General features: G+C 43.0%; 1 protein-coding gene across 2 annotated transcripts in view; it reads left to right on the top strand.

Moving 5' to 3' along the window:
* The window catches only part of Fat4 (FAT atypical cadherin 4), a 130,069-nt gene extending 114,688 nt beyond the window's left edge, over window positions 1–15,381 (top strand). For both annotated transcript variants that reach the window (XM_041659198.1, XM_041659197.1), the window contains exons 11-17: window positions 468–775; window positions 2,781–2,866; window positions 3,618–3,797; window positions 4,927–5,051; window positions 6,596–6,813; window positions 10,904–11,165; window positions 13,219–15,381. In XM_041659198.1, the coding sequence (XP_041515132.1) occupies window positions 468–775; window positions 2,781–2,866; window positions 3,618–3,797; window positions 4,927–5,051; window positions 6,596–6,813; window positions 10,904–11,165; window positions 13,219–15,080 (3,041 nt within the window). In that variant the 3' untranslated portion in view covers window positions 15,081–15,381. The remainder of the gene's footprint in view (window positions 1–467; window positions 776–2,780; window positions 2,867–3,617; window positions 3,798–4,926; window positions 5,052–6,595; window positions 6,814–10,903; window positions 11,166–13,218) is intronic.
* The last annotated feature ends 3,483 nt before the right edge of the window (window positions 15,382–18,864 follow it).

Raw genomic sequence — 18,864 nt, 5'->3', positions numbered from 1 at the left:
CATAAAATAGAGTAAAATAAAGTAAAATACAATATAATTATATATTATGGTTGACTATTATAGCATGGTAAATTTTACAAACATCACCAAACTAATTTTCAAAGTATTTGGGGAGAGAACTCTTCTCAAACATACTCCTTCCTATTATCTTTAATTTTTGAAATTGTGGAACACATAGGTAAATTCTTAACTCAGAAAACAACATTGGAATCTCATTTCTCTCATAAATCATACAGTTTTCTGTGTCTTCTTTTTGCAATTCTGTGAGCAAGGTCTGCTTCATGCCAAGCATGACCGTGGAGCTGCCTCTAGTTACAAGGTGGCAACTTAGGGTAACACTTGAGGAAGGGGTGATGAAAATGTGAATTCTACCTGTACGTTTCATTATTATAACTGAAAATATTTTGTTAAGAATAACTGAAGGAAACATAACTAGACTTCAGTGTCCATCTCTCTCTCCCCTGCAGGTGTCTTTGGGAAGCACTGTGAACTGAACAGTTATGGATTTGAGGAACTGTCATACATGGAGTTCCCCAGCCTGGACCCCAACAACAACTACATTTATGTCAAGTTTGCAACTATCAAAAGCCATGCTCTATTGCTTTATAACTACGACAACCAGACAGGAGAACGGGCAGAGTTCTTGGCGCTGGAAATAGCGGAAGAAAGACTCCGGTTCTCCTATAATCTGGGCAGTGGGACATACAAACTGACCACTATGAAGAAAGTGTCAGATGGACAGTTCCACACAGTGATTGCACGACGAGCAGGAATGGTGAGGCCCCCTCTTCCCTCAGCCTGCTGTCGCTGCTCTGCAGCCGTCAGTCATTCCTCCTGGGAAGCCTGCGTAGAGTAGAGGGTGACCATCAAACGGCAGGGCGTGTGTTTATTGGGTGACAACTGTGCTTTTGTCTCAAGAAAAGGACGTGTGATCAGAAGAGAAGATTTCTCCCTAAATGATAACATTTGTTATAGTTTACTTGAGAGGAAAGTGATAAAAATATTCATGTCTCTCATCAGAGTTTGTGGAGATTCCAATAGCTGCTAGGTATACTAAAAGCAAACAAATCGTGTGTTTTTAAATTAATATTTTATTATTCAGTGGACAATAGCAATAAATGGACTCTATTAATAGTTTCTGAGATGTGAGAAGTCTATGATAACCTTTTCTAAATCTTGCCCCTAACTAGTGATGTTTATGGACAGCCCCCAATTCATTAACAATGTTCACAAAATGAAGTCATTGGCATTCATCGTAAATACGGCTTAATTATAAGACAGGAAACCTGTTATCTACCATGTTTATACGCAAGTGAGATGTGTTATTGAGCTTGATTCTGCCCTTGTGGTGTTTCCACTGATTCTTAAAATCTAGCCCACGGCCCACAGTCATGTGTGGGAAGCACAAAGCAGTGCCATGTTGATACTGCCCTCAGATGCGTCTATCATGGCGTTAGAACACGCTTAGGAAGACCCCTTTCCCTCATGGGGCTCTCTGTTACACCACCACATTTTGAACCTCACACTCACAATGCTGTTGGATCAAATAGGAAAGGCTTTGGCTTTTGGTGACTCTTACTGACAACCAGGGGTCATCCAGCTTCACTGTAGAGAAGAGAATAATGTGGAAGTTCAGTGTTGTCTCTGCCAACAGCGGTCTCCCTGGTCATTGCCCATAGGGAAGAACTTGGCTTCAAACCCTTCATGGGTCTTGTGAACAGAGAGGTGTTTTTTTTTTTATTGATCAAGAGGTATATTCATACATCCACATACACAGGAAGCTCTAGAGGGCTATGACACCTCAACTTGTCTGACAATGGCTGTCAGTTGTGACTGAAATCCTTGAGAAATTTTGACCATGCAGCAATGCATTCTGTTGACACAGGTGTGTGCTACTGTTATTTGAAATAATAAGTCTTAACATTGATGAGGGCACTTACCTGATGTTTGTATGTTTCTACAGGAGATGAGGGAGGGGAAACCATGATCAGAATAGATTATATGAAATAAGTTTTTTCTTTATTTTATTTTATTTTTTTTAAAAGAAAACAAACTATCTTTTTTCAGTTTACATACCAATCCCAGTTCCCACTCTCTCCCCTCCTCCCATTCCCTCCACCTTCCTCCCACCCAATCCCCCATCCACTCCTTAGAGAGGGTAAGTCATTGCTTTGAGGAAGGTACAAAGCTGAGCAAGGTATCCATCCAAAGAGAATGGCTTCAGAAAAGCCAGTACAAACAGTACAGATAAATCCTGGTGCTACTGCCAGTGGCCCCACAGTCTGCTCCAGTCATAAAAAGAAAAATGTTTAAAACATAAATTTCCGTGTATTTTAATATATATGACATACTTTCATAATCATTCTGTAAATATGGCAGATAGAATAAGTCTTTTGAAAAATTTTGAAAGATTAGGATACTGAATAGCAGAATAAATATTTTTATTGAAATTATAATCTTATGGAGTTGAGATTTTCCAGGAAGACTACTGGCTTCTTAATTCTCTCTTATATAAATGAGGCACAAGGAAGATGACTGTTTCAAAGGTGGCTCATCACTCTGATGTGTAAAGATAATTAGAATTCAAGATACCAAGGGGACCTGTTTCCATAACTTCAAATGTGAAGCAAATTACAGGATATGTTATGCATACTTAAATCAAGAAAATCATAGTACTGCTAATTTCAATTATCCCCACCTGAGAGCAGTGCTGGAGGTGTCTACTGGGGAGGCTGATGTCATTGGAAGGCCTGTGGTGACTGTCCCCTCTCTTATTTCAGGCAGCATCTCTAACTGTGGACTCCTGCTCTGAGAATCAGGAGCCAGGCTACTGCACCGTCAGCAATGTAGCGGTTTCGGATGACTGGTAAGTAAAATCATAACTCCATTCTTATCATTAATGAAATGATGATTTACAAGAACTTTAAATAATTTTTCTCCATACTAAATGGTTGTATACCCCCTCAAAGAGATATCCATACTATAAAGTAACTACTGTCAGGGAAACATTATTTTAATGCTGGATTAAAAAGTCACAAAGTGATGAGTCAGGGGTAAAATCAAAGAAAACAGTGTCTACTGTAGCCAGGACTGCTTAGATTCCCCTTCATGAAAGGCTCTCATGCTTCCTGAGTTCTGTGAGCGTGTGTAGCATGACTGCCACCCATTCAGGCACGCTCTCTTTACGTTTGTGCGATACTTGAGACAGGTTTTTTAAATAGCGCGTCAAGCTGAATTGCAGTACTGGCCAATCCAAGGCAGAAGGGATTTTGTAAGGAATGAGAAGTGGAGACGTATAGTGACCCCTACCCACTGTCTTTATCGACATGCTGGAGGGCTTGCTGTGTTCTTAAAGAACCTTGCAACCTGTAGAAGTAACAGTCTTGGCATCTGTGCATTTGGTCTTTTCTAGATTGCTCATTTTTGCTGACAGCATTGCTGTGTGCATCCAGTGTGAATAGTTGAAAATATAATTCCATAAGCATCTCAGTCTTTGTAATGTAAAACCCAAGCTTTAGGCTGGATGGTGGCCTGGATGCTCGCTCTGGGAAAGTGAAGTAATTGACCAAAATATCTTGTGTTGTTTTTGAGATTTTTACCCTTTCGCATTCTCATAGGACTCTTGATGTTCAGCCAAACCGAGTCACCGTTGGAGGAATCAGGTCCTTAGAGCCAATCCTTCAGAGGAAGGGACAGGTGGAGAGCCATGACTTTGTGGGGTGTGTAATGGAGTTCGCTGTCAACGGGCGACCCCTGGAGCCCAGCCAGGCTCTGGCAGCACAAGGCATCCTTGACCAGTAAGATTTTCTTCCTTCCTTCCTTCCTTCCTTCCTTCCTTCCTTCCTTCCTTCCTTCATTTGTTCCTTCCTTCCTCTTTCTTTCTTTCTTTCTTTCTTTCCTCTCTCTCAACTATCTCTATCTATCTCTATCTATGCATCTATCTATGCATCTACCTATCTACCTACCTATATCTATTGGTGGTTTTTCAAGATAAGGTTTCTCGGTGTAGCTCTGGCTGTCCAGGAACTCACTTTGTAGATCAGGCTGGCCTCAAACTCTCAGAGATCTTCCTGCCTCTACCTCCCAAGTGCTGGGATTAAAGGTGTGTGCCACCACACCCAGCAAGATTTTCTTATCATTAAAAGATGAAAATCTAAATACTTAGCATCCCAAGCCTCCAGACTGAGGCCTTACCTTACCCAACTGACAGAGCTTCCATGATGGGGCCTGAGCTGTATCTTGCCCGCAACCTCTTTCTGGTCATTCTGTTCCTGTTGTTTCACACACCCTGGGTTCCTAGTTCACAGTAGGACTTCCCACTGCTTTTTCCTCAACCTGAAATCAACTTCTCTTGAAATCTAAATACAAATGTCCTCCCCTTACCCTCAACGTAGAGATACAGAAACCCTCCAAGGTTATACACTCTTCAATCTGTGCAGATGATCTCTGTCTAACAAACAGCATATTCATCTTTTCCCTTTATTGCCTGTCATTCACACCGGAAAACAAAGCCTCTTTCCTTTACTATATGGATTCATTCATTCACTTATGTCTATGCCTGGTATCATACCTGGCTTGTAAGTGGGCCATCATTATGAGTGTCTTTGTGGGGTGCACATGGACCTAAGTAAGTATGTGGCCCTGGACCATGCTAATAAGGGATTTCTGGACCATTGTGGTCCTTCAGAAGTTGACATCATTGGTTGTCATTGTAGAAGATACTTTAATTTAGCTTTCTCTTTTGGCGTGAGGTAGACCCTGTTATGAGATTTCTGTGCCATTAATTGCTGCAGGGTAGCTGGGGCAAGCCCCTTCCTATACTGTAAACCCATGATTAAGCACATTGATCAGTCTGCGTCTGCTTCTTGTCAAATGTTGTTCTTCCGGGTTAGTGCTTTACCCATCTTTTCTGTAACTCTCTTACAGGTGTCCTAGACTAGAAGGCACGTGCGCTCGCAACCCTTGCCAACACGGTGGCACCTGTGTGGACTTTTGGTCATGGCAGCAGTGCCAGTGCACGGAGGGCCTGACTGGGAAGTACTGTGAGAAATGTAGGTCACCGCTGTCACACTCATGGCATGCTGTCACAGCCCCAGAAAGTATAAATAGGTGCACCTAAGCAAGTTGCTACATTTTGACTCTAACATGGCAAACATTACCTGTGCCAAATGAAGAGAGAGACAGTTGCAAATTGGCTTTTTAATATAAAAAGGAGTAGCATTCTCTCAAAGAATTGAATCTTAACTAAATGTCAGTTTCACCTTATAAATGTACCACTGGGTTATTTTACGTCACTTATTGGGTAGTTGGGAAATTTAAAGTCAGCAACTATACTCAGTTTGCAGATAAATGTTGTCTACTGTTGAGGGCTATTTCTCTGGTCAGATTTTTATATTTGTCAGATAAAATTTACAGTATCACTGGATTACACACAGCTCCAAATATTGTGTGACAGTCAATGTGTTAAAATAAAAGTCATAGTTTATTTTAAGTTGTTTTTGAGCAGCATTGTTTTAGTCTTCTCATTAATAACTTCCCACTTAAACCCCAGTGTTACGATCATCACAACATCAGTGATATTCAAGTCACCAGTAAAGATTTGCTCTCTCATTGGAGGCTGTGTATTCTATTCTACCCTGTGCCTTGGGCCCGCCTTTATGAGAACTGCTTTATTTTGAAATGAATGACTACTACTTAATTCGGCCTCTAGCGCCTGGTGATGTTTTAAGGAAACATTTATTGCTACTGAAATAGGAAAATGAAGAGAAATGAGCGATAACATTGGAATACAATATAATCCAAAAGATCTTAGAGGCGGTCAACATAGATGTATCATAGTAGCTTGGCTATCAAAGAAAAAGAAAAATGAGTTGAGCTGCCCTGAGACTTATTTTTCTCATGTGAGATATAATTCTACACATGTTATTCTGTTTATCTGTTTAGAGTGTGTGACCCAGGACAGAGTTACCCCTGATTCCATTTCCCCACGTTCCCTTCCTGAGCTATGCTACTGGTTATATAGATGCAGATATCTTACTTCTGGACTAAGAGTTTTTTTTTTTAATATCATTGCTTGTGATGATGAACCATCCGTGGCAATGGCTCCAGATAGAACTGCAGCTAGAAATCTTTGACTAGACAATTTTTTGGGTTCATATTTCTAAAAATTAGAGACTAGAGGGACTAAAGACTAAAGAGCCAAAGGTTTCCAACTATAAAAACATACTTGCTTAATAATTTCAGGAATGCCTTGAAATTGGTTCAAGTTTTGAATTGTGCATTTTAGCAGTTGGCTGTGTCGTCCATGTCCAGCCTTTCGGTCCCATAGCACAGAGATTGGATGACAAGTCCCCCAAGTGATTAATGATTGTCATCAAGGATTTTATGTTTCCCAGATCCAAAAGGACTCAACCATTGGCAATACACTTACATAATTATTCACAAATGGAAACTGTTTTCTCAGAGTAGGACCAGGAAGAGTAATTTCAGAATCTTGAACTTTTGTCATTTTTAATACCTTGTGCCCCTCTGAAGAATGCCCTAAAAAAAAAGACTAGTGGAAGTCTTAAGATTTTCCCTTTCTTCTGGCTTTCAGCTGTCACTCCGGACACTGCCTTGTCACTAGAAGGCAAAGGACGCCTGGACTACCACATGAGTCAGAGCCAGAAGCGGGAGTATTTGCTGACACAGAGCATACGGGATGCCATGTTGGAGCCTTTCGGTGTCAATAGTCTGGAAGTAAAATTCAGGACGCGGAGTGAGAACGGTATTTTGATCCACATCCAGGAAAGCAGCAATTATACCACGGTGAAGGTGAGAGGAGCCTGTGCTGACCCTTCTGATGACCCTGCCTGCTCTGGGGCAGCAGTCGCTTTCCCCACAACATTTGTCCTTTCCTTTCCAAAGTTCTGACCAAAGTTTGGCAGTGATCCAATACCATCCACTCTTAATGATTCCAAGGCCTGGGCCAGAGTAACAAAGATTTGAGAGGGCCAGTTTCTAAACACCTCTGTGTTGTTTTAAAGCAAAAACCACAGTCAGACAGGTAACACAGAAAAGGTAGTCAAGTCTGCTTTCCCTGATAAAAATCTTTGTTGCTTTGCCTTCTATCATAAGCAAAATAAAGCGTGAAAAATATGTGCCTTGATTATGGAGAATTATTTTCACCAAGGATTATTTTAAAAACTGATAATATAGGTTAAATTCTAAGAATAGACTATGTAGAAATTATCTGACTTCATTCTGAAATGGCATTCTGTTCATTACCTAGGTCAAATCCACAAAGTTCAATGTTTTTGGTATTTATTGTAAGTAAAATTTCTTTTCATCTCTCCAAATAAATTTTAATGAGTAGGGAGAGAAATGTATCCTCAATCCTATGGAGATTAGAAGGGGACATGGGGTGGCTTCCCTCTGCCTTATTCTCTTTAATCAGGGTTTCTCTTTTCGTCTGGAATTCACAAATCTGCTTTTGAGCATAGGCTGGTCAGTATGCTTCTGGGATCTTCTTGACTCCTTTGCAGCCATTGACATGGGTGCTGGGCTTTGCTTGACTCCTTTGCAGCTATGGACATGGGTATTGGGGATCCAAACTCAGGTCCTCACACCTGTACAGCTAGCAATCTACCCACTGAGCCATCCCCCCTGCTCTCTTTAAATAAAATCAAAAATTCAATTTTTTTTTAAATTTATAGTCAATAAGGACAGATTTGTCTCTGGAATTTTACTTCACTTTTCCTCTCTGTAGGTAGAAGTCCAAGTCAGTCATTCATGAGCCATGAGTCATTCTTTGCCTACCTCCTGTGACCTTCTGAGAATATGAAATGAGAACCACCTTCTTTCATAGACAGACGTTCGCACCAATTTTCCCAGGAGAGCTTGTATTTAGTTTCCTCAACATTTCACAAGCTCATTCTATGTCTTATAAGTCTATTGATATTTTTGGATTCATTTTAGTAAATTATTAAGAAAACAAAACCATGATTAATGACTTGTTTTTCTTATCAATATTTTGAGACACAGAAAAGTATTAGCAATTACTTGATTTAATTCACAAATTATATTGAAAATAATGCTGATTGTCATCCCTAAATTTTAGGTTTCGGTTTCCCAGGTTTGTTTGTGCAATCGACTCTCCCTGGTTATCTTAGGTGTCTGTTTTCAGTAAGTCTCACAGAAAGCCATTCCCTTTCCTGGGGATCTGTTTGTACCTTCCTTATCCCATTTGTTTCTAGATGGAGATGCTTTTTACTCCCTACCATCATTTGACAGTGTTTGGAGATATTTTTATTGAAGGGATGAGAGTGATGCTACCATGTAGTTGCTGAAGACCAGAGCTGAGCTTTTTATAATTTATACAATACCCCCAACAGAGAACCATGTTTTCAAAAATCTTGGTCAGTGCTGCTTTTGCGACAAAGCTCCAGTTTCCTACAAGGACATCTTCAAATTTTCACTTTACATTTCATTCCTTAGACAAATATCCTGGTTCCCCAATCAGTATAACTCACGAAACATAGAACTACCTAAAATGGAGTAAAAAATGCTGTTGATCATTTCCATTGAAAAGCAAATTAGATGCAAGCAATTAGAGAGGCTATGATGTAATTACAGTGGCTTCATCTGCCCAGAACACCATTCCCTCCTGAGAGGGGACCCTGAGTGGCTTCTGCTCAGAGTTCCTCCATTCTGAGAAGCCACACTTCAGTCTTTGCAAGGGATTATTTTTGAAGCTGTCTCCAAGTCCCCATGCCATTTAAATGACATTCGACACACTGATGTTTGCCTTCTCCTTCAACCAAGCAGTTTGGTCAACATGCTAATACATCTGAGGAGTGAAAGCCTCCATTAGGAAGAGGCTGAATGATAGGGTCTGTCGTTCTCACTGTGAAGCTCAGCAGGATGCTAGCTGGCACCGCCTCAACATGGTGCCACAGAGCTAAACAGAGAATTAGGCAAAATGACCAGTTATTAGTAGTCACGGCATTTAGCGAGAAAATTGTGAGCAGCGGATTTTCAAAAGCAAGGACCTTGGCAGGTAAAAGGAGTAGAAAAGGAAAAACCACCCAGTCCAAAAGAGCAAAAGGAACTCACGAAGTAACTGTGCTGGGCAAGAGATGACTGGGTCTGCCGGAGTGTGGTTGAGGAAGATGGGGACAGAATGTGCTTTTAGTATTAGCTGTCGGCCATCCGGGAACCATGGTTTCTTTTAACTCAGGTGCTTAGTATTTCTTCCTTAAACTCTCTATTTAGTGAACTCTCAATCTCTCTCTTTCTCTCCCTTCCCTTTCCCCCACCTCTCATGCCATCCTTCCCTCACCCTTCCTACTTCTCTTCTCCATCCTCTCTCCCTCCCTCCCCTTCCTTCCCTCTCTTCTTTCCTCCCTCCCTCCTCTTCTCTTTCTCCCTCTCTCTCCCCTTCTTCCTCCCTTCCTCCTTTTATTTCCGCCTCTCTCTCTCTCTCTCTCTCTCTCTCTCTCTCTTTTTCTCTCTCCCTCTCTCTCTCTCACACACACATACACACACCCTTGATAGGGAAAATGAGCAAAGTTGTTTGGTGAAGGAGATTCTGGGTAATTTGAGTATATTGGGAGATAGCTAGAAGAATTGGAGACTCATAGAACAGCTGTGCTCTGAGAATTTAATTTATATATACATATTAATTACATATGTATGCAGTGTGAGTGTGTGGTGTATGCACATCTCTCTTCTGCTGTCCTATTGCCTTGGGTAGGTATCTCACTGGACTGGAAGTCTCATGTATTGCTAAGCTGTTTAGCCAGAAAGCTCTCATGGTCTCCATCTCTGCCCTTAAGTGCTGGTGTTGCAGGGGCACAATGTTGTACCCAACTTTGATGTTGATGTTGGGGTTTTGAATTCAGGGCTTAATGCTTACAGAGGAAGCACTGAGCCATCACCCAGCCTTTGAAAAATATTTTTAACTGGGGAATACTGTACTAAAGCACTCCGATATGATTGCTTGTATATAACTTTGTTATGCAACTTTTCCACAAAGCACAAACGAACTGATTTTCAGTTTTCCCAGAAGTGTTTCTTGCGTACAGACATGGAGTCTGAGCTGAGTGACACACACAACTGACCCCTGCTTTCCCTTCAGTGGCTCCTAGGACACTTCATCTCTGGGCCCGGGCAGCAGTCCTATCTGGCAGCAGAGATGGGAATGTGTTCTCCGACCCAGGGGCTCATCTTGCCTTACAAATTATTCATTTTCTGAAGGGTCAGCCCATAACACTGGAAACTTACAAGCTGGAAACTGGAGTGTCCTGTTACCCAGTGTTCTGCTGAAAGAAATCAAATTCCTCTAGATAAATTGAAGAGACAGCTGTAGTGAAGTCTTAGCCAAATCTCTCTTGTACTTTATGGTATTTCATCCTGGAAATGAATAGCCCCATTTTTGTCTGAAACTCCGATGTTGTGGTATAGGAAGGTAAAGCTACTTCCGTCATTGTTTTTCCACCTACTCTGCCTTTGTAGCTTCCCCTTCACGTTTTGGTTTTGCATTTGTTGTTGTTGTTTGTCTTTTAACTATTCTAGCCTTTTTACTAAACTTAGTGATTTAATATACTTTCCTCTGCCCTTGAAATACAAATAATCACAATTGGTGTCAATTATTTCATTGACCTAATCACTACAATATTTCAGTTTTGTGCTGAAAAGTTAGATGCCCCTCAAGTAGTTACATATAAAATGAAAACCCACTAGAATTTGCAAACAAGCAATCATGCTGTCTGAACTTGCAGTGATGAGATAGGTGAATCTATTATATTACTATAGACTCCTTATCCATTCCAGCTCCTTCAAATTGCTCAATACTTTAAACAAAGTATTTTTTATTTAAGGATATCACGTCTAATATGTGCATTGCTCTCAATGCCTCTTACAGATTAAGAACGGCAAAGTGCACTTTACATCAGATGCAGGTGTTGCTGGGAAGGTGGAGAGAAGCATCCCGGAAGCATACATTGCTGACGGCCACTGGCACACCTTCCGGATCTCAAAGAACAGCAGCACCACCGTGCTGTCTGTAGACAGAATATACAACAGAGACATCGTCCACCTCACGCAGGACTTCGGTGGCCTTGAGGTGCTTACCATATCTCTGGGAGGAATCCCACCCAACCAAGCCCATCGAGACACTCAGACAGGTAAATGCCTCAGGAGAATCCGCTCCTCAAGATGTAGGTGATTTTGGTGGCTAACGGGAAGTGGTGGTTAAAGTCCAATTGATTGCATATGACTTTTTTCCACAGAGTAATTTTATCCCAGTGTAGTTTTTACAAGAGTAGCTGGATTTCTGATACTGGTAATTATGAATCTTCTAATCAACATAACTGTCTTGAGAGAGACTGTGACATTAACTGCTTTCGTCTGTACTGTTGAGATCTGGTTGAAGAACGGGCTACTCCAATGCTTGGCTTGTCCTCAAGGCCTTTGTCTGTTCAGTCCTGTGTGCATCCAAGTTGGTCTCCCCAAGGAATGCAGGAGACTGGGGTAACAAATGTCAATCAGATCTCACTGATTTACAACAGTGACACAAAGGGAAATGGAGAAACCCATGTGTTCATAGACCAGGAGGTGGGTGAAACTGTTGGACGGTTTATTTGATGGAAAATATTGACAATTGAGGCCAAGGCCAGGGGCAGCTAGGGTAAGGCAGACAATGAAATTGGGGAAGAAAACGGGATGGTCTAGTTGGAAAGTCTGGATGTGCTTATTCTACTTGCAGAAGAAAAGGAGTAATTAAAATTTTAATTTTAAACATGCAGTAGTATTGAAGATATTTCAGGCTGATTCTGAGGAGGAAGAGGAGGAAGAGTTCCGGGACCCAGGTGTTAGCAGCCAGGATTTAGGAGGCACTGCAGTAGAAGATACTACTTGCATTCTAATGGAATGGCCAAAGAGTGAAGACAAAACAGATGAACCAGACCTGTTCTGGAGGCCATTTTTGGTAAAGATCAGGGAGAATTCTGAGCTTTCATCTCAAACAATAGTGCCCCCAATCAAGGGAATGCTGAGGAAGAGTGAGCCAGATCTCAGGGAAACATGGAGTTTGCTGTGGAACACATGGGTTTGAAGCACCTCGGAAGGGACATTGAGTGGATGACCTGCACTCAGGGTAGACCCCAGCTAGAGATGTCAGTGTCGAGTAAGGAGAATGTGGGTGGGTATGAGATTGTGTAGGAAGCCTTGTGTGACTCCAGAGGGGGAGGGCTGTGTAAAGAAGAGTGAGTCGGTATAAATGTGTGGAACTTCCAAAAAACAGATGTCACAAACGAAGAAGAAAGGAAGGCAGAGTCAGGGGCTATGGAATCAAGGTTCAGTAACCTAGGAAATTCTGGGAAGAATAAGTCACCCTGACAGATGTCACTTGGGTAGGAAGGTATGTCAAAATAGAGGAAAACACAGAATGTGTCATAGATGATATGATCGGTGCATAAAAATAAAGCCTGACAACTGGGTTTATTTAGTGGATTTTAGAAAATGTGCCATCTATTTGGGATTTTGTAAGAGATCAGGACAGTGTAGACTCTGCTGGCCTGGTAGTCAAAGTAAACTCTTGTGCCTTTCTGTCTGTGCTTCCTGACATCAGTGTGTTCAGATCAGGGAAGGATCTCGCAACTGCTTTCATCTTTACCAGTCACTACTAACAAGCCCCTTGGGATTCCTCTGTCTACGTCATCCTGACCATTTACAGTGTGGGTGCCACAATTACCTCGTCCCATCCCAGATACCCTCCAACCTTGGAGTGGTCAGTGTTTTTCTTTTGATCCACAAGGGCCCGTACCAGTATCTTTGATGGGCATACGGTCTGTGATTACACACTCTGTGGCTCTGGGGTTGAAGCAATTGGCCTTCATTTTACTCTTTCTGTTGTTCATAATAAGATTTATCTCTAAGTAACTCTTAGTCTATGGCCTGTAAGAATCAAACTGATGAACTGTTAAATAGGTGAAGAGAGAGAGAGAGAGATCAATACACTCTGGCTGTGGAGACCTTCCAAACTTCAATTCTCCCCCATGTGTTACCTAACTCTGTGGTTTGGGTTAATGTCAGAGGACATGCATTCCCCATCTTTGAGCTGGAGCATGGCTGGTACCCTCCTGGGATGTTGTGGGTCTTCTCTTCTTCAGATCTTATCACTCAGAGGTGAAATGGTTGCTTGTCTCTAAAGAGACTTTTACTGTATCTCCCCCACAGGTTTCAATGGCTGCATTGCGTCGGTGCTCTATGGTGGTGAGAGCCTCCCCTTCAGTGGGAAGCACAGCTTGGCCTCCATCTCCAAAACTGACCCTTCGGTAAAGATCGGCTGTCGGGGTCCCAACATCTGTGCCAGCAACCCTTGCTGGGGGGACCTTCTGTGCATCAACCAGTGGTATGCCTACAAATGTGTCCCTCCTGGTGACTGCGCCTCCCACCCCTGCCAGAACGGAGGCAGCTGTGAGCCAGGCCTGCTCTCCGGCTTCACATGCAGCTGCCCAGAGTCACACACCGGGAGGACCTGCGAGACGGTGGTGGCCTGCCTTGGTGTCCTCTGTCCTCAGGGGAAGGTGTGCAGGGCTGGAAGTCCCGGGGGACACGTGTGTGTCCAGACTCAGGGCCCAGATGAGATCTCCTTACCGCTGTGGGCGGTGCCTGCCATCGTGGGCAGCTGTGCCACAGCCCTGGCCTTGCTTGTCCTCAGCTTGATTCTATGCAACCAGTGCAGGGGCAAGATGCCCAAGAACCCCAAAGAGGAGAAAAAGCCGAAAGAGAAGAAGAAAAAGGGCAGTGAGAATGTGGCTTTTGACGACCCCGATAACATCCCACCCTATGGGGATGATCTAGCAGTCAGGAAGCAGCCGGAGGGGAACCCCAAGCCTGACATCATAGAGAGAGAGAACCCCTACCTTATCTTTGATGAGACCGACATCCCTCACAACTCAGAGACCATCCCTAGTGCCCCACTGGCTTCGCCGGAGCAGGAGATTGAACACTATGACATCGACAACGCCAGCAGCATCGCGCCGTCAGATGCAGACATCATTCAACACTACAAACAATTCCGAAGCCACACTCCGAAGTTTTCCATCCAGAGGCACAGCCCCCTGGGCTTCGCCAGGCAGTCCCCCATGCCCCTGGGAGCAAGCAGTCTGACCTACCAGCCTTCTTCATATGGCCAGGCGTTAAGAACCAGCTCTCTCAGTCACTCAGCCTGCCCCACTCCCAACCCCCTGTCCAGGCACAGCCCAGCTCCTTTCTCCAAGCCGTCTGCTTTCTACAGGAACAGCCCAGCCAGGGAACTGCACCTTCCACTGCGGGATGGGGGTACGCTGGAAATGCATGGGGACCCCTGCCAACCTGGCATGTTCAACTATGCCACCAGGCTGGGGAGGAGAAGTAAAAGCCCCCAGGCCATGGCGTCACATGGCTCAAGACCCGGGAGTCGCCTCAAGCAACCCATAGCACAGATCCCTCTAGAATCTTCTCCTCCCGTGGGACTCTCCATCGAGGAGGTAGAGAGGCTTAACACCCCTCGCCCTAGAAACCCCAGCATCTGCAGCGCAGACCATGGGCGGTCCTCTTCTGAGGATGACTGCAGACGGCCCCTGTCCAGAACCAGGAACCCAGCAGATGGTATCCCTGCCCCAGAATCCTCTTCCGATAGTGACTCCCATGATTCCTTCACGTGCTCAGAAATGGAATACGATAGGGAGAAGCCTATGGTCTACACCTCCAGGATGCCCAAGTTATCTCAAGTCAACGAATCTGACGCAGATGATGAAGATAATTATGGAGCCAGACTGAAACCCAGAAGGTACCACGGACGCAGGGCTGAGGGCGGACCTGTGGGCACCCCTGCAGCGACATCTGGGGCTGCAGACAGCACCCTGAAGCTAGGGCAGCAGGCGGGCAACTTTAACTGGGACAACCTTTTGAACTGGGGCCCGGGTTTTGGCCACTATGTGGATGTCTTTAAAGATTTGGCCTCTCTCCCAGAAAAAGCAGCTGGTAGCGAAGAAGGTAAAAGTGGGGCAGCTAAACCAGCCCCCAAAGATGGGGAGGCCGAACAGTATGTGTGAGGTGTGGGCAAGAGACACTCAAAACAATCTGCGGCTGCCCACTCGCGTGGGTCACTTTTGTAAAACAGGCCAGTAATAGACCGGACTGGTGGCCGCGGGACATGTTTTTTATTAACCACAAAGCTGCTCACATAGACTCCAAAACGACTCTTTAATTTAAATGTGCTTGGTGAAACGGTCCTCCTGCATGCATTGTGTTTTGTGATGAGTTCGGGGGGCATGCAACATTCATTGGGAAGTTTTGCTTTGTGTTTGGTTTGTGGATTTTACAGTTAACTGCCATTACAGCCGCGGACAAGAGCTGCGCTTTCACAGTGAGGGGGGGAGGGGGGGTGTTTGTTTCCATAGTAGTGATACGGTTGCGTTTTACATGGCAAGGTCGCTTCAGTTGAACCAGTCCGCGCAAGGTGCAGGAAGAAACGCGTCCCATCCTCTGATAAAGGACCATACATTCGCCCTCTTCAGACGTATAGGTTCATATGTGACGTTGCTCAGACATGCCAAGGGCTTGTTTTACATGACGGTGGGTACTAAGATTAAGTCATTTTGTTCAGCACTTTAAAGCTTGCTTAGAAACTCGGTTGACACTCGGGTGTCTCTGTGTGAACAGTCATGGTCTCCTGACTTACCTCAGGCTTCCACGAAGAACAAGATGACCGCATACTGTCCCCAGAACACTGCCACCTTCCTTTCCGGAGTAAAGTTCTCAGCGCACTTCTAAGAGACATTTTTTTAAAGTTATTTATTGAATAAAAAAAAAGTTCTATGCTTTTAACATGTAACAAATTGACCTACGCAGGCCCTAATTGGTTTTATTTTCCAGCCATTCAACCTTTACCCCAAGTACCCAGTTTTTATAATTTATATAAAGTCAGATTGCAACGTTTCTTACTTTCTGTCGTTTTGTAGATCATTTTTTAATACTGTGTAAAATTTTTTTTTTTTTTTTACACCTGAGCTATGTTTTTGATACTGATATTTTCCTAAGCCGGAAACGTTTCTTGCTTTCAGGGAAGGTAAGAAAATGCATTTTTTACATTTGTTACTTATGTAACATTCATATTTTCACAGTTTGATATCTGTAACATACTGTATGCTTTCTACCTGTAAATGCCAACAATAGAATTAAAATATTTATTTAAAATATTGTGTCCTAGGGTGAATATCAGTTTCTATCTTTTCTCTGCTTTCATGTGGGCAATTGAGAGTATTCTCTTTCTGTCAACAAAGCATATAGCAAGTGGTCAGTTGAACTTCCATGGGCTACAATATATAGTGTCAAATATCAGAGCTGTGGATAAAGACATCTTATGGCCACCCAGCACATTCCTGCTTACAGAGTCCTGAGACTTCTCTGTGGTATGCTGAGTCTAGCCTAGTTGGGTCCAGGCAGACCAACGTCGTGAGCCCTGTTTAAGCACATTTACTAGTTAGAAGTTCCCAGCAGAGTCTGTTCAATGAGAGGCAGCTTAAGATGGGGCTTTCAGCTAGAGAGGCAGCCATGAGTTAAAGCCTGTTGTGAAATATTTTTAGCCCCTGATTTCTTCAAGAGTTCAGCTCCATATTTTTTTCTAACTCCAAGGCAGGTAAGAGAAAAAGCAGGGAAGGTGTCCTCCACGGAACCATTTCTCACTCACTGTCCACTCTCACGTGGCATGTCTATACAGTATGCTGTAGTCAAGCCTGACCTCCAGTTTCTAAATTGAAGAAAATTAAATTGCAGAAAAGTGACTCCAAAGAGTGGCACATGACAGGATTGTTTATAAAGAAACACAGAACATTTTTAAATGACCTTGCTCCAACCACCAGACTGTTTTTGAATTAATTATATTCCACAAACTTTGTATTTGTTGAGAGGATTCTTCAACACCAGCCATCAGCCCACAGCTGAAGAATTTTACAGTATAAATGAAATCTTAAATTAAAACAGCCAAATTTTGAAATTGTATCCTGAATTGCTTTCTGGCGTTTAAAAAGGTTGGGATTATTAATTTTGTTTCAGGAGAAGAAGTAAAATGTGGATTAGAATCTAAATCATGATAGTCATTTAAGTGATTGGAACCATAGTATCAGATGCTAATCTAATTTTGTCTTTTTGGGTCACCTGTGATGGACCATACTGTCTAATATTTCCCTGTGAGTCTTATCTACCCAAATATGGGGAAATCTTCATGCCTTTTGTGTAACTCAGAACAGAAAACTCTTTCCCCTCTGAGGAAATTCTAAAGCATCTAAGCGACCTCAAGGACACAAAGTTCCTAATTCAGAACAGAGCTGACAGTAAGCCAGCAAACAAGATCACAATTAAGGGTTAAGGGCAGAGAGAGCTGGATGTGAAGAACCCTCAGGAGTTTGAATTCTTATTGCCCTCTCTACTGGTCCTGGATTAGGGCAAATGGCACTCCTATAAGAAAATTCTCAGTGTTTTCTCCTCTTAGTTTTCTTAGTTTGTGAGTTTCTCCTCTGAAGCAAGGGCAGTGTTTGCTGCAAGGAAAATCAGATCTATGTGTAGTCAAGTCTCACACAGAATCTAAATCAATACTCAACTGCCCCAAATCACAAAGTGTCTGGGGGATATGATGAGCAATTTGACAAGGTAATAGTCCCAACAAAATAAGCAGCTGATCGTCATCCTGTTCACACACAAAATCACAGCCTTGGAGTTTTATAAAACCATGAAAGACTCTCTGGGTTTCCTGAAATATCTGCTTCTTCAGCTCTCCTGTGTCTCTCAGTCAAGTATTTTGACTTACTTTCAAGAAGAACCTTAATTTAGCCCAGAGGAGAGGGGGAGGGGCAGAAGAAAAGAGAGGGATGACAAGAAGAGGGAAGAGCTAAGAGGAGGAGGAGGGGGTGAGGTTTGTACTACCAGCCAGGAACAGAGCCACAGGCAAAGCACAGAGCTCTGTGGCTTTCAAGGTTGTTTCTAGAATTTTCTAAGTTAGCTGATTCATCGATAGCTCATTAAGATAAATTAAAACCATTTTTTTTTTAAATGGCGAATGAGAAGAGCCTGGAGGGCAGCTCCCCAGCTACATGTTGTTAGGGAAATGCTTACAAACAAGAAGGCTAATGGGAAACAGAGTCCTCACACTATTGAAAGTCATGTACTTCATAAATATTTTATTTATAAGAAAAAAATACATCACAAAGCAACTTTATTCCATCCAGACATTCCATCTAAGAACAAATCGCTGACATCACACACAGGCATGCATTTTATTTTACTCGAGTGTAACATTATGGCAAACATAAATCTTCAAGAAGTGAGAATATTTTTGTTTGTGTGTTTTGTTTTGTTTTTAACAGTTTTGAATCAATTGAACAGAACATGGTTTCCTTCACTGTTTTATTTAGTGAACCCAATTTTAAAAGAAGTAGTATTTCAAACCTGAAGAGGCTTTGCCATGGGAGAAGTGCATTCAGGAATGGTGTGTGTGCTCTAACACCTAACCGGGCCTTTTGGTGTCAAGCCTCTCGGTGTGTAGCGAGGCTCTGCCGTCAGTGTTTACCTGGTGTACAGGGAATGGCAATGGCACACCAGTCACACAGTTGGGCAGCCAACTATTGGCAGGGTCCATTTGTCGAAGAGGCGTAGCAAGGTGTTTGTATAAATTCTGCAGTTTTCTTTGTGTAGTCAAGTCTCACACATAATCTAAATCAATACTCAACTGCCCAAAGTCACAAAGTGGCAGAAATATACTGTCTGGGGGATATGTAGGCATTATGGTCTACTTCTTCTGGAGCAGACGAGTGAGTCCCAGCAGCTCTTTCCTTACCGCCA

The sequence above is a fragment of the Microtus oregoni genome, unplaced genomic scaffold (assembly GCF_018167655.1).
Source record: "Microtus oregoni isolate MIOR12 unplaced genomic scaffold, Mior012 000010F_ref0000083, whole genome shotgun sequence".
NCBI lineage: Eukaryota > Metazoa > Chordata > Mammalia > Rodentia > Cricetidae > Microtus > Microtus oregoni.
This window is presented reverse-complemented; position numbering and strand designations above follow the sequence as displayed.